The sequence below is a fragment of the Zonotrichia leucophrys genome, chromosome 7, assembly GCF_028769735.1.
Source record: "Zonotrichia leucophrys gambelii isolate GWCS_2022_RI chromosome 7, RI_Zleu_2.0, whole genome shotgun sequence".
NCBI classification, from domain to species: Eukaryota; Metazoa; Chordata; class Aves; order Passeriformes; family Passerellidae; genus Zonotrichia; species Zonotrichia leucophrys.
The window spans coordinates 27,382,747-27,399,028 of record NC_088177.1 but is presented as its reverse complement, the minus strand read 5'-3'; the positions used below and the strand labels follow the sequence as shown (position 1 = coordinate 27,399,028).

General features: G+C 38.3%; 1 protein-coding gene across 4 annotated transcripts in view; it reads left to right on the top strand.

Annotated features, from left to right (window-relative positions):
• SCN2A (sodium voltage-gated channel alpha subunit 2) overlaps window positions 1-16,282 on the top strand; it is a 73,574-nt gene that overhangs the window by 10,106 nt on the left and 47,186 nt on the right. For all 4 annotated transcript variants that reach the window (XM_064717631.1, XM_064717629.1, XM_064717632.1 and 1 more), the window contains exons 2-4: window positions 10,017-10,336; window positions 13,225-13,345; window positions 15,836-15,923. In XM_064717631.1, the coding sequence (XP_064573701.1) occupies window positions 10,070-10,336; window positions 13,225-13,345; window positions 15,836-15,923 (476 nt within the window). In that variant the 5' untranslated portion in view covers window positions 10,017-10,069. The remainder of the gene's footprint in view (window positions 1-10,016; window positions 10,337-13,224; window positions 13,346-15,835; window positions 15,924-16,282) is intronic.

Sequence of the window (16,282 nt, the reverse complement as noted above, 5' to 3'; positions counted from 1 at the left end):
ACATAAACAGAAAAATGCATTATCTCTGTAATTCACACTTTTAAATCTCTGCGATGTTCTTTCAAATACATGCAAACTAATTTTTCAAAAATTTTCAACTCTAGGCAAGTATTGTAGATACTAGTCCAAAAGAAAAAGTCCCAAACTCAGAATGTGACTTATTCATGCTTTGAAAATTGGTATAAAATTTTAAGGGTAAATACATATACATTGCCTTTTTCTTAGAAATAGTTTCATTTGAGTTGAAGCTTCCCTCCAAAAATTGGTCTGAGGCAAAAATGTAAAATTTTAGCCCCAGCACTTAAAGTTTAGCATAACTGAGCAAGAGAGGAAGAAGAAAAAATAAAAGGAAAATGGATAGGTCAGTGTCAAGTATCTCAGTAATAAACAGTACCATCAGCCCCATCTGCAATTAGCATGAGACATCACAACTTGTAACCAGTAGCTGGCTTGGACCCATCTGCACTCTGTCCCTAAGGATATAGTAAGAACCGCCAACCATGAACCATCATAAGACTAAAAGAATATTTAAAAGTAAATATGGGACCTCATCTGTGACTTAATTTCCAGAATCAGTGAAACCACTTTGCTTCTAGTTTATTTGAAGTGGCACTTTACTGAAACAAAGCCAGCTCTTCCATTCCAGTGGCAAAGGGAATCTGATGGGGACCATGAATGAGAAAGGAAGTTGTACTGTGTAGATGTGTTTTTTGTAGTTGTGTTTTTTTGTGCATGTGATTCTCTCCTTTAGAGACCTTGATGTGTTTCCAGGTGCAGCTACATAGTAGGGGCATGAGTAGTGCTTATGAGGAAACATTTTGTGGCATCCTGCCCTTGAAGGTTGATAGATATCCAGGGAGTTAATGCTTCTTTCAAGCTGCATTAACTCCTGCAGGAGCCCCTTGGCAGCTGGTGCTTTGCAGCTGCAGGGAGCCTGTCAGCGTCAGTGCAGTTCCCGGGGGAGAAATTCTCATCTGTTATCCATGGAGATATTTGTTTCCCCCATGTGGGATGGTCCTCACGCTTTCTGTGCCTATTGTGTTTTGGGTTTGGAAGTTTCTCAACAGGCAGTTTTGTTTGTCACTAGTCAGCTATCTTTGCAAATTCAAGCCTATTTAGAAAATGCTCCGTTCAGATCCAGGTTCTCTTTAATTTGCAGAGTTACAAATAGGACATGTACACCCTCACGTCCTCTCACATATAACAAGTCAAAACCCAAGGGTTTTGCATGTAGCGGATGAGGTTAATTTTTTTATCTAAAATATACCAACAGCTTGAAAAGAGTGGAGATGATGTAAAAACTGTCCCAGCACCCCACTCCCTAGGTCCGTTTCTATGGTTTTACAGTCACCGTTTCCTATTTAAAAAAGCCCCACAACACCCGCCCACCCGGAGCAGGGGAATTGGCTGGCTGCAGGCAGTAGGCAGCATGGCTGACTCTGTATCCAATACAGACGGCACGCAAATCTAACTGAAGGAGGGATGGTGATCCCCCGGTTTCTTCCCGCCCTGATGGTGAAGCCTGAATTTGGCTCCATCGCTGCTCAGCTCGGCTCCTGGGACAGCGGGGAGGAACGTCGCCCGGCGGGGCTCCGCTCGCCCTCGCCGGTGGCTCTGGAGGGCGGGTTCCCCTCAGCAACCCCCCCACTTGTGCCTCTCCTGCCGTTATCTGCCCGAAACACCTGCTCCCTCCCGCCCCCTCCTGCTGCTCCCGTGTGGCCGGGCCGGGCTGGGGCTGCGGGGCAGCTGTTCCCCTGGAGCAGGCCGTGTGGCAGCGGAGGCTTTGCGGGAGTCCCCGGGCCCGCGGGCGGCGGCGCTCCCCCCGCGCAGCGCGGTGCCGCAGCCGCCGGATCGGTTGCCTGGCAACCTCCCCTGGGCGCCGCGCCATTGCGGAGCCCGGCCGCTCCCCGCCGCCTCCCCGGCCGCCTTTTCCCTCGGCCTCGGCGCTTCCAGCCACACCGGGCTGCCCGGCTCCCCTCGCTGTGCCCACGGAGGGGGCCGAGGCTCGGGGCGGCGCTCGGTGCCGCACCTGCGGTGCCCGCCGGCGGGGCGGGCTGGGCGGTGGCGCCCGGCGGGCTCCGCCCTGCTCCCCCTGTCGTACTCCCCGGCAAGCTGCCCGCTGCTCCCTGCTCGCCGCAGCGCCCGCCCTGTCGGCGCTGCCGGGTTACAAGGAGAGGGTGGAAATGTTTTGTGTGGACGTGGAGGCTGCTCGCGGCAGCTCATGGCGATGGAGGGCTCGGTCCGTGCCCCTTTGTCCCTGGCTCGAGGGAAGCGTCGCCCGGCTTCCCTGTCGGAGCCTAGCCTGGGCTTACGTAAGCGATAACTGATAAGGCACAGGCTTATTCATAGGTTGTGTTTGCAACAGAATGCAGTAAGAGGCTATAAAAGTGGCATCACAGAGTATTACCCACAGTAATTTGTCCCACAATGATTTATGTTGTTCATCCAAAATTTCTAGACAGATGTTTGGGGGATGTTAGAATCTCCCATCTACCTGGTGCAGTGTATCCAGAAGGATATAAATTATACATGAATTTTCTGTAGCCATGCTGTAGTTAAGTTTAATTGGAGATTTCATTCTAAACATCTTTGCATAATGCCCATACTGGGAATGCTAAATTCTGAGTTCTGGTTTGTCAGGAAAGAAATCACAGCATGTTTTATTAACAGCATAAGTAGTCAGCACATTCTCCTATTCTGGCATCTGGAAATATCTAGCTCATCCCATACATATGGCACTTCTGTTATCATTACATCTTTGAATTGTATATTCACTCTCCCCACACAAACACACTAAAAATGGATATATCTCTAGCCTGACACACAAGACTCTACTTGTGGGGATAGTTTCTCACTATGTGTATCAGGGCAAAGATTGATTTGAAGAAGAGCCCACTGCAGCTAGATAGCTGAAAGGCTGTAATCACTTATGCAGCTTCATTAGGGATTTGGTGAATACTCTTTGTCTTCCCACATTGCTGTTTGATTTGGAGACAGTATTTCTCTTTTTGTCAAGGGAAACTTGAACTGTTGTTTTGAACCTTTCTTAAGTCAGCCTTGGTTTTTTCCTGTGGTCAAGGAGCACTGGAGAAGATCATTGCAGTCTGGCAGAAAGCTTATCTCACTGTAGTAAATAAAAAAGTTAAGAATGGTATTTTCATCAAGTGAAAAATCCAGATTGTCTAATTGTCTAACTAGAAGGAAGGATTTAAGGGCCCCTCATCTGGAAAGACAAGTAGCTTTTTTGTTCATGCACTGACATTTGATTGAAAAGCAGCAATTTTTCAAAGGCCATTTCTGATAAAAGAGGAAAATTGTTTAACTTTAACAAATGCAAGTAATTTCCAATTATTGGTTAACAGTAATTAAAGATAACAAGTAACTGATTTTTACCAATTTTTAAAAAATAATTCTTTGAAGTACATCTTGCCAGAGACCTATGGATAGTTTCCTGAAATAAGTTTTAAAGAGAGTAAAAAAATTTATTTGAAGGACTCTCAAACTTTCCTAGTATGGATCTTGGTATATCTGTTTTCACATTATATGATCCTTGCTGCACATTTTTCTTAAAATGCTGTCCTGATGTCCATGTTGAAAGGAAACAGGTGTTCTGGTCACTTTCTGATCTTGGAAGAGCAATCCTGAGGCTGCTGTAACTCAATGGTAGCCTTAGATTTGCTAGCATTTAGGCATTTTAGTGACTCTTTTTGCCTTTTTATTCTGCTTATACTGGGTTCTACACCAAGTAAAGGATCTGTGCCAAACTTTGTTAGGGCCCTGTTCTGCTCTGTTGTTCAGGCTCTGGAGATCCATTCGTTCATTTTCTGGTGCCTTAAGCCTTTTGAGCTTGCACTTAGGTGAAGCACGATGATTTGGTGGACACTGAAGGTAGCCAGCTAGTCCTTTTCACACTAAAGTGAGTGGACATCTCGAGACATTAAGACTCCTAATTCCTTTTCTGAAGTGCGATGCATCAGCTCTTTGATCTTTCTGAAATCTGCCCAGTTATTTACAATTTTCAGTCAGACTAGTAGGCTGATCTGGCTAAAATGCAGAGGTGCAGAAAAGCTCAGGCCAACACAGTGGGAAATGAGCAGGGTAAGAGTGGGTGGAAATTGCATCTGTCCTTTCTGACAGAACTATCTCATATTGGCTTAAGGTTTCAAGTAACTGCATTTTCAAAGGTCACTTGCTAGTTATACATCCATCTAAAATGTTGGAAAATGTATAGGAAACTGTGTTTTTATATAGCTCTTGTAGAGCCATTTGTTTTGCAGGAGCACCTGCTGTTCAAAGTTCTGTACATTGATATTGTATGAAGGGACCTCTGTCTCACCTGTGGCTACTGAACAGACAGTGGAGCATTGTATGAGACACACAAACATCAGGCACAGGAGGACTGATGTTTATTTGCTGTCTAATTTCAGCAGTGAAGCAGTGAAAACATAAATCTTAGCAGAGGTACTGCACCAGCTCTAAACCTTTTACCTTCCAACTGGGCAATCCCATGTTACGCAATCTTTCATGCAGTTCCGTGGAGTGCTGACGGCTTCCTTTAGGCCTGGGAAAAACCATGACAGATGAAGCAGTACTAAACAATGAGAAACCTACTATTATTAAGACCCTAAAACAGTGGAGGCCTATTACAAGTTTCTTGATTCTCATTCTGATCAGTTTTGCTACAAAACTCACGCTCACTACTGATCTTTTTCCTCTGAGGTCTAGCTTTTCTTAAAGTCCTTGAAAAACTGTCATATGTCTACTCTGTTAATTCTCTTTTTTCACTGGTAAAAAGTTTTGCTAACAAACCCTCTTGCTGCAGTTTAACACAACAACCTGTTTATCTGGATGTTAGATAAAAAGAAAACAAATTCCTTTGCTTCCTTGGAAAAGCTTTTTGGACATATAAAGACAGTCATTGTGTCTTCAATTGATCTTTTCAAAGTAAAGTTAAGAGCTCAAATCTTGCATCTCCCTGGAAGCTTTCAGGTGTAGGGTCTCATGGATCCTACATTTCCTTGGATGTTTTATTTCTGTGGTCTGAATTCTTTCCATATTGTCTAAATATAAAATGTAGAACTTCAATTTCTTCAATTGCATCTCTTTTTGAGCCCACTTTGTTGTTTGTCAGGACATTTTAAATTCTAATACTATCCTCCAGTTTACTTGTAGCCCTCCCAGTTTCATGTCATCTCAAAGCTAGCAAACATGTTTTTCAGTTACCTAGATCACCATGATTAATTTAGTAGTACAGTAAGAATTGTAAGTATCATGGAGGGAAGAGGTGACAGGAGTTCTTTAGATTCAATGTATTCAATTAAATGGATACTATTTACAAGAGGAAAAAGCTCCACTTAGGTCTCTTTTGCTCTTTCAATTAAAATACTGTTTTATTTTAGAGCATAAAATTAATGGCATTGGGTTTTTAAGATTAAAGGTCTTAAAGTAGTATTAACATATTTTGCAAACTACAGCAAGTATCACAGTAACCTATGCTTTGGTCAAAGTTGCTTGCCACTGTTTTAATTTTGGGACAGATTTTATTTAATTTATTGTTTCAGCAAAGAAATGGAAATATGCCAATGCAATTTGCTCCTATCACAAAGTTGTAAGGCGTTGTCAAAGACTGAGCAAGCTATTATACAGAAAGGACTAGATGAGCTTGATGACTGGTGTTAGTGGAACAAGATGAAATTCAGAACTATAAATGAAAAGTCATGCAATTAGGGACAATCTAATATCGTACAGGGACACACAGCTGGAGAGTAAAACGATCACAGAACCACAGAGAATGATGGCCAGTTGCCAGTTGCACATTTTAATGCTTTGCTTTGCCATTGAACAGTTTTTTACACATTTCTGAGGAAAAAACTGGTAATCTGTTTTCCTTCTAATTTTATTAATCAGGATTGTCTGTAAATGAAGGCTCTCACCAGGAAAAGATTTGGAGGTTTCTCTTGGCTCTATTCTGTCAAAAATCATTCACCCTGAGGTAGAGTTTCTTTACATATGACACTGAACACTTCTTCATCTCTACCCTCTCAGTGGGCCTTGTGTTTCACCAGATGAGTAAATGACAAGGTCCATTTCAAGCTTTCACACATGCCACAGTAGAGGGAAGATGGATACCGTCAGTGATAAAAGTACCCATGGTTGTAGGTGGGAAGCTAGACAGCAGTTGGAATGACTTATTACCAGAATTGCTATTCTTATTTCATGTTTATGTTTTAGGCAATTTTTTTACCATGTTCGCACAATAGTTCTTAAACATAGGCTTTGTTGGATTGGGTTTTCATTGATATTTTCTATTTGATTTAATAATTTTCCCTTTTATCACTAATAATTTTATCTGTTAAATTTACTATAGCTATGTGTAATATCTAATATATTTTAAGGATTGTTACAAGCTTCTCTAGATGTATTACTGTTGTCTCTTCTTTAGAAGTATGTATATTTTTCTTTTAGACTGCAAAGCTGATATTGCAGTTCCTGTGTAGTCTGTATCTCCAAAATATTTGTTCATTTTTCCTTAGAGCCTAATAAGACTGTAGACCCAAGCCTTTAAGGCAATGGGATACAATGTCCCCTGGCTATTTCCTTTTTGTCTTCTCTTTTTGCTGTCCTTCCTCACACTGTGCTTGTAGATTGTATAGCACTGGTGGAATCAAAATGAGACCTCTGGTAATTTCAGACCCTTACAATAAGAAACAAATAATCAGATGCTTTCACTTAATTTACTATTAATGGAAGAACCAGGCACCTTTTCCATATTGTGTGAATTAGCCCAGCTTTTCAGGTACTTGGTTTACTGTAACTTTCATACATAAGCAGTTGCCTATACATACAAACAAATAATTAAAATGTTTTTGTAGTTAGAAGCTCTTCTACTCCTCCTGTGGATCTGTGCTGCCTCATAATCCTCTTATTCTGAGAGTTCAAAACAGCCACAAGTAAACTGTAGTCCTAATTAGAGACAGCCAGGAGTTTTCATCCCAAGCTTCTTTACCAAAAAATTGGTTTCATGGAATTATTTGTAAACTATTTGTTTATTTCTTTGAATCATCTGTGAAAATAGAAACCCCTATAGAATGAAACACTTTTCTAAAAACACTTGTAACATTATTTAATGTATTGTGTAATATTTAAATTAATCAAAACCAAATCAATACTTTTGATGTGGTTCAATTATAGTTCTCATTTGGCACATTTTGTCTTGGTTGCTGAAAATTTCAAAAATCTTATTTTGACCAAGTCAAACTCTTCATTCTGTCACCACGATTACAAAAGGAAAAAATTATCAATATTTTCTCCTCTCTTCACTGTCTGTTTTTCAAAGCCACAGTGATGTTTCTTCAGCCACTCTATTAATTCCTTCTCCAACATCTCTCATTTTAGATTGACCTTTTGCTTTTTATTAGTTTTCACACCTTTTTTCTTTGTCCTCTTTGTGGCTGAAGGAAAGGAGACAGCAGAGGGTAAATGACTGCCAGAAGGTCTGAACGTATGGATACAGCAATGTGTCTTGTTTGAAAAGTTTGGAGGAAGGAAGGAGTGTGAAATGTGTGAAAGAAGGAGGGAAGGGCAGAAGGTTGATGGTGAGGCAGGAGAGAGATAAAAACGTTTTATTGGTGCAGCAGGAGGAAAAAAGTATGAAAATTGGTAGGCATGGAAAATACAGAGCAAGCAGAAGGGTGGAAAGAAGTAGGATTGGTGTTTTGGTGGAGTGAGGCCCAAAGGGGGTGTTTTACTGATTTGCCACAGAGAGTGGCTTACAGTGCTCCCAACCACCTGCTGCAGCAGGGAGCAAGAATAGCTGACTTGTGTCCAGGATCTCTGCTGCGGGGAGCACTCAGGAGTGCCCTCCTTCCCTCCCTTTGCTGGCCGATCCGCATTCAGAAAGAATGCACAGTGAACATATTGTATGCATTTATTTTAGAATATTTGCGCTACCTGTACTTTAAAATAATCCAGACTGCTGATAATACAGTTTCAGCAATTGCTTAGGTTATACTCTGCCTGTGTAACCTCCATTTTTTGATTTTTCTTACTTCGCTATCCCTTCTACTTTCTTTCTTTCACACTTTCACAGTTTTAACAGCTATGGTCACATCAGCAGTAGCTGTTATGTATTCAAAAGAATTTTTGAGAATCTTGAGACTTGACTGGTTATATAAAATCATAAATTTTAGTGCAAGAGTCTCAGTTTAAGTAAACGCAAGCATGCAAAATTTCTCTACCATTTCTAAGAATTTATGATATATATCAGTACCATCTACTGGCAATAAGAGTTACAGCACTTAGTAGGCTCACACAGGAAATGCCAGACTTTACTTCAATAACCAGGATCCTTCAGCAGGAAGTTAGGTGTGGTCTGTAAAGGGAGAATTAAAAAAAAAAAAAAAAAAAAAAAAAAAAAGAAGAAGAAAGGGAAAAAAAAAAAGGAAAAAGCATGATGGAATTTTAACTGCAGTCTTCCCTGGTGCCATTCCAAACCCACATAACTGCAAGATTCTTCACTGGTAATGAATTTTTAATTGTTTCCTGCAGTATTAAAACAAAATTATGCTTTTTCTTTTTTTTTTTTTCCCCTTCTGTAATTAGAAATAAAATCTAACAGGATCCTGCTGTAGGACCACTTTCATTTTCCTAGTGAACCTTTCTGCTGCTGGTGGTGAGTGCGGCTTCCAGCAGCAGTTTGGTACAGACCGTCCATGACAGAATGCACCAGGTGCATTTGCCTGCAGTGGAAGAGCATGCTCACAGGGAGACCTGCAGGAGTTGGGATCTGTGTGGATTGTGTAGGTGTAAGTGGCTGTGTGCATATGGTTTAAAAGGAGGAGCAAGCATCATGTTGCAGCTTATTTAACAGCCTTCAAAAATATTAATTTGTTGCGGCTGTGCCGAGGTATGTGTACTAAGTGAGACAGTAAAATAGGATCAGGCTGATTATATTCAAACTTTTGTAATCTGATTATTATTTCTGGGTATATTGTCTTACTCGGAATTTGTTATTTTATTGCATTTGCTATATTTTTAATATGCTTACTCAGAAGGATGCTTGAGAAAAATTCTTGTAGGCTGCAGCAGATAGCCTGTTTGCAATTTCAGATCAAAGTATTTGCATTGGGAATATTTTCCACTGTTCTTTTTAACTGAACTGCCTGCCTCTTCTTCATTAAGAAGAGATGACCCTGCTCTTGCTGGTGAAATTTGTGAAATATATATACAATTGATATGATATCAGATGTAAAAGATCTAAGTGTGGGATGTAATGATTAAGAATCAGTTTTGTTTAATTCAGCAATTCTTCCAGTGCACAGTGTGTTGCCAAGCAGGAGATCTGAATACAGGTGCTTATGCCTGAACCTTGTTTCCTGAGCTGGCAGTTCAGCAAAGGCAGCATATTTGTACTCAAAGAGAAGGAGCGTCTTGTATTGTTTTCAACTGATCCTTCTGGCCTTACGCGGCAATAGTGGATTCTAAGAGTCATTTCTGGTCCATATAGGTAGAGGGAGGACTGGTCCAAGATGTAGCTTTCAGGGTAATAAGGAGCTACCTTGTCTGGAGTCTCACTCAACGCTGAACCAAATACTTCAGAACTGTTGATTCCTCACACTGAATGTAATAGAAAATATCTCCTACTTTATTCATGGGAATGGATTACCCTTGATAAAGGCAAAAGATGTTATTGTATTGTATGTGACTTCTTTTATCAGCCTGTAGAATTGACCATCTATTGGTGCAAGCACTAAGTGAATTTTAAACTAAATGCTTTAAGAATTGATACCTCTGAGACAACACTAAGAGGCAAGCTGCAAAGGAAAATGGTTTGTCTTGAAATAAAAACAAATTTAAAAATTCATTTCACAGCTGCCTCCTCTTGGATGATAATTACTGAATTTAACAAGATGTCCCCCACAAAATTCTGTTATGGTATATTACTTTGCATTGTTGGTAGCTGTGTTGTTCTAAATTTTTTCTGTGTTTCTTTTTATTTTTTTATTTTATTTTTTTAGCACTTTTTTTATGAGAGAGGCTAAACAGTAATTAAGAGGTGCAGGATGAAAAGATGGCACAATCAGTGCTGGTACCACCAGGACCCGACAGCTTCCGCTACTTCACAAGAGAATCCCTTGCAGCTATTGAACAGCGTATCAATGAAGAGAAAGCTCAAAAATCCAAACAAGAACGCAAAGATGATGATGATGAAGATGGCCCGAAGCCAAACAGTGACTTGGAGGCAGGAAAGACACTGCCATTTATTTACGGTGACATACCTCCAGGAATGGTGTCCGAGCCCTTGGAAGACCTGGACCCATATTACATCAATAAAAAGGTGGGTGTAAAAGTATTTCCATCAGACTTTAAGAAAAATAAATAATAAACAACCCTTCAAAGACATAGTATTTCTATTATTTTTGATCTAGAGCTTCCATATAATAATTCCCCCAACAGCTGATGTGATTGGCAGAAATCTCCACTCTAAGAACAGAAATTAGTAATGCTTGTGGGACATTATAGATAAGAAGAGATGCACTTTTTTTTTTTTTTAATAAACCTGAGATTTTATTAAAGCCTGTAACTTTCAGTGTTTTACACACAGGAGAATTGAAGTAGCAGCACAGGATTTATCATTAGAATAATTACTAATTGCTGTATTATAGTTGTGAAAGGAGCAGGTCTTCAATATAAAATCTGTCTCAAAGGTAGCTACATATCCTCCTACTAGATTTCTTCACTGTTGTGAAAAGTTTAGGTTGCATTCTCATGTCACTGGGAAGGATGGGGAAGTATGTAAAGATAATTTCTCAGGATATGATGATCATCCTGATCCATTTTTACTCTGTAGAGGCATCATATATCCAACTTAGTCTGGGTGAAAAAATTTTCTTATCCAGTTCTGTTTTGTACTAGGATTGTTTTCAAAGAGGAGGTGTTCAAAAGAGGGACATAAATAAAGTGGAGGTAGCAATTGCACTTGGAGTGTTGACAGAATGTTACATAATTAAAAAATTATTTTTATGGAGATGTTACTTAAAAAAAAACGCAACAAAACAACAACAATCATCATATTTGCTTTGATTTAAAGTAACAACAACTGCTGTGGCCAGCACAAAAGTGCTGAACTTTAGACTAGTGTCCAGATGGCCTTGGGTTTCCTCCAGATTTTCAGTCCCTTTGATTTTGGCATCATACGTATTGCAGTCTCATTATTCTACTAGTAAAGAAGAAATTATTTTTTTCCCCCTGTTTTCATATTTTTTTCTCCTGCTTTTTTTTCTTTCCTGTGGAAACTAGCTAACTAACAAAAACAAGTGAATTAAAAAACAAAACCCATGAAAGTGAAGAAACTGCTTCAAAGAAAAATGAAGAAAGATTCCAAGAATTGTTATGATTCAAACTCAGACTAAGGGAAAAAATGCAGATGAAGATATTTCCTGCAGGAATTAGGGGTATGCCTCATTAGTAGTATGTTGAAATAATATCAATATAGGCATACCATGAATAACTAAGCAGAATAGCTCAAAAAATCGATTGTGCCTTAAATGTTCATTGCAGGATTTCTAAAACTGAATTCATGTATGGAGAATCATGAGTTAAATCTGAAAACAAGGTTTTCAATAGTTATCATGTTTTGCTCCCTTTACTCAAGCGATTTACCCTGTTGAAGTCTGGAAGGCAAATAGAATTTGGGTCAAAGTACTGATTCCTTTCCTTAATTCTTTCCACATTCTGTAGTAGTAAAAATCTAAATTCAATGCCAGAAATCCTAAAGTTAGAGCATGTATCATCATGCTTTGGAAACTAGAAGAGTAATTCTGCAATTAAGTGTGGATGTGAAGTAAAATCCTGCTGAATTGCTTGTTCCTGGTTGAGAAATGCATAGCAGTTGTCATGATCTTTTCATGACAAGCATTGTGGTTTCCAGTAGGCAAAGCAAGAATTCAAGCTGTATGTCGCAATCATAATTTCTCTTATTATTTTTCTTACCATTCTTTGCATATTTTGAGCATAATTTTTGGGTCAGGCTCCATTTTCATTTTTAGCATAACTTGATGACTCAGCATAACACAAATGCTACTTCATCAGAGGTTTGGCAGAGTAAAGGGAACAGAAAACATAAGAGCTCTGGTTATTAGAAGTCCTGTTTTTATTAACTCCAGGACCAATAGGAAGAGAGTTGAAAAATCTTCATAGTAAAGAGCGTGTTACAGACTTTAGTACAATAAATGATCAAAGTACAGCTTGAGAATCACTAAGTATGGGAGAACGCAAACATGTTCAGTTTGGAACCACTGATTTTTATAATTTAAAATTTATTATTTCAGGCAGAGAGAGGCATTGTGTTTTTAGCTGCTCTATTTGCCACACCTGCTCAGAAAGTGGAGCATAATCTTGACAAATGCTGCCCTCTAATTTCAGTTGAGTTAGATCATGGCTGCTGGCACTGTTCCAGGTCTGCACGGTTTATGTGCCCTTTGGGCTTCCTAGGACTGCCACAATGCTATCTAGATCCATTTCCTTTCAAAAGCATGAAAGTCATCCATGTGTAGAAAGAAGACATTATGGAAATAGACAGGACTTTCCCCAGATGTGTGGGAATCAACATAATTTTAAAAAAAAAAGTCCAGGTTTTATTCTTTATCACTTGGGTTTTAAAAGCACTGTTACATTTATAAAATGTTTTTTTATATGTTGGTAATATACATGAGTTATTGCTGAAACTGTGGAGAGAGTGAAAATACCTGGATACAGTGAATAGAGTGAATTCTGTATTAGGTGAAAGTAAAATATGACAAGGAAAACAGATTGGCAGGTACAGAACTATCACAAGCAATAGCTGAAAAGGGGAGTAATACATTGCTCTCAGAGTACAGCAAAAATTAGTGTTATGTTCAAAAATGGTTATTGAACCCTCTTGATACAGTACAAAAAGTATGCTAATTCTCCAAATATTGCCTACATTACTTTCATACTTGTCTCTGTTTACAAGCTAGCAATATCAAGATTACTTATAATTTCTTTATCAATGCATTTAAGTGTTCATTTAATTGTATATATAGTAATTTGGCTGGATGCTACGTGTGAACTGGACAAGGGGATTGTGTCAATGCAAATAGAGCATATTGAACAAATATGATTAATGATGAAATGAAAATGATTCAGGGTTTGTAACTTGGTATCTTCTAAATGCATGTTTTCATTCTCTTTTTCTTTTTCCAGACCTTTATAGTATTAAATAAAGGGAAGGCAATATTCCGATTCAGTGCCACCTCTGCCCTGTACATGTTAACTCCTTTCAATCCTCTTAGAAAAATAGCTATTAAGATTTTGGTACATTCATATCCTTTTCAAGTGGTTAGTCTAAAACTGTAATGAATGAGATGTTACTTAGTATTTAAATCATTCTCTGGCACATGTCCCAGGATCAATGTGATTGGTAGTGCTTTGTCCCTCTTCTCTCTACTATTTCTGTCTTCTGTTCTTTTTCTCATTCTCTTTTTCATTTCTGTTCATTGCTGGATCCTAATATAGCAAAACCAGAAGCCAGACAACCAGTCATCATCCTTTACAATTTCTGTATCTTCTTTCTTCCCCCACATAATTTTTCCGTCCCTCTTATTTTTTTCTGTAATCTTCACATCTTTTTTTCATCTTTCCCCTCCTCCACATTTTTCATAAACTGCAGATATATTGCTTGGAATACTTTCAGTTCTTCCCTAACACTGTATATTAAAATCAAATCTTTGATCCCAGATCTGTGCTTGCATGAGTATTTAGTGAAAATATGGTTTCATTATTCCTTTTCATTTTCTGATTCAGATAACACTTACAGAAAGATAGATTCATAACACAGCTTAGATTTTTTGTTTTGTTATTCGTTCTCAGTCTTGTATGTATCCCACCTGTCTGTTTAATTTCTTGATCATTATTGCATTATACACTTGTAAGCCTATTGATGTTTTAATTTCAGTCTTCAAGAAGGTCATGAGATTTCCAATTGCAGGTAGAGATTTGAAAAGCTAAATTATTATAATTACTTAACTATTATTTTGCCTTTTTCTGTGTTTTAATAGCAGACTATGGTAGGCATCCCACTGGTCTGATCCCAAATACCAACATGAGCCATGAAGTCATTGACTTCAGAAAGCAAGCTTACTTAATAAGGAAAGAATACAAATGTTTGCACACTTGTATTTACAGAAGTCTAACATAAGCACACTGAAAGTAGCTTTGTGTTAGCATTGCATATAGGTATCCTAAGATTATGTAGACTAAATTTTGAAAGGACTTTTTTCAGTCTTGGTATACTGGAAGACTGACAATTACAGTGGTTGGTATCTGTTAGACATTGTTATCAATGCCTAGCCTACAAATGACTTCCAAAACAATCATGATACTACATAGCCTATTTTCAATTTTTTTGCTACAGGTGCCATTACAAATAATTATTTTTCAATTATATGACACTCTTTACCATATTCTGAAGCATTATTTTATTGAGTTATGGGGAATAATAGAAGACTGTGGCACTGAGGTGGTGGTGAAGGGCTAGTCACCAAAGTCAGAATTCTAAAACATGTTGTTTAAATTTATGGTAAGGTGTATTATAATTATTTTTCCACTAATGATAGCATAGTGAGGATCTGCAACTCCAAGTGGACATTTCATCAAAAAGGGTTTTGAAAGCCTATGTAAAGTACAGGCTGGTGAAACACTTGTAGCATGGGTTTTTAATATTAAAAATACATACATTTATTTCTCTTTTGCTCTGTTCATATGTGAATTCCATAATGGAAAGCTGGTTTCTCATAAAGGATTTAAAATATATTCATTGCGCAGAAAACCCAAAACCTGTTATATTGTTGAATATAATGCTACAGTTTTTTGACAGCTCAGAAGGTAGAGGTATCATTATCACTTAAAGATTTTTTTATTAGCATAGACATGCAAAGAAAAGTTTTCAAGGGGAACCTCACAGTACTTCTCACCCCATTGTATTTGGATTTCTATTTAGGAGCACCACAAGAACCTGCAGCTGTTCTCAAACTCGAGCTTTGTCCTCTCTGTAGCTTTAGGTGTTGGTGCCATCATGTGGGCGTTTCATGGTTTATCTGCATGGTTCTCATTTTGATGGTTGTGGTTTTTTTGTATATTAGAAGAATGTCAGCAGTTCTGAGAAAAAAAGGTTGTAGATTCAGAGTGACATGGACCTGTTCTGGAATTCTATTTGGATTTATGTTTTTGAGAATCACGTGTGCCTTCCCCTCCCAAAAGCATCTATATTACGAAAGTCATATATGAAATAACAGCAAGAGAATACTTTTCTCACTAAGATTTCCCTATGTTCTCTCCTATTATGTGGCAGCTGGCTTTCAGTGTATCATAGTGATAAGGAAAAATGTTGATACATGCCCAATTTTATGATAAAACATTACAGTGAAGAAAATGTATTTTTCATTTCTTTGCATGCATGAAGCAGTTCAGATTTTTCTAGATAATCTAAAAGAAATACTTTTTGTGTTATTCCATGAAATTAGAAGCTAATACTTCAAAGGGTGACATTTCTGTTCAATAAGAAAAAATATTTTTGACTTGGGGTGCTTTTTTAAAATACCTTTCAGATTTTCTAATTTTTAGTGTATGATTGTTTTCTTGTGGCTATAAAACAGGGAATGAAAGCTTTAACATATTCAGGGCTTTTCCCTGGCTATTAAAAGAGCAGTAGAGGAATAGATAGCTCCTGATAGTGAAAATCTACCAAAGCAGTGTGTTATTTGATACTCTTTTTATGACATTTTCTGGCTTATGTTCCTTAACTCTTAGCCTACATTATTCAGCATGCTTATCATGTGCACTATTTTGACCAACTGCGTATTTATGACCATGAGTAACCCTCCAGACTGGACAAAGAATGTAGAGTAAGTTAAATGGATTTTCTCTGAATAATATCCAATAATCAGAAATAAACTGCTGTAAATTATATTAGGATGGCTTCCCCTGGCAGCAGCTACCTTGATGGGATATCCTATCAACAGCTGTTCTGATGCTATTTCCTTTGCTGTAACATTAAATACATATAATTGTGTCATGACAAGTTCTTTAATGTCCTTCCTCTGTTTGCAGTACTAGAAGGAAAATGCAAGAAAAGCTATTCTTATGATCATACAGAAAAAGTGGATTATAAATATTTTTGACTGTGTTCTATATCACATCTGTGCAAGAATGCAGGGAAATTCAGTCTTTCATCTCTGTTGCAATAACTGTTACACATAAAGGA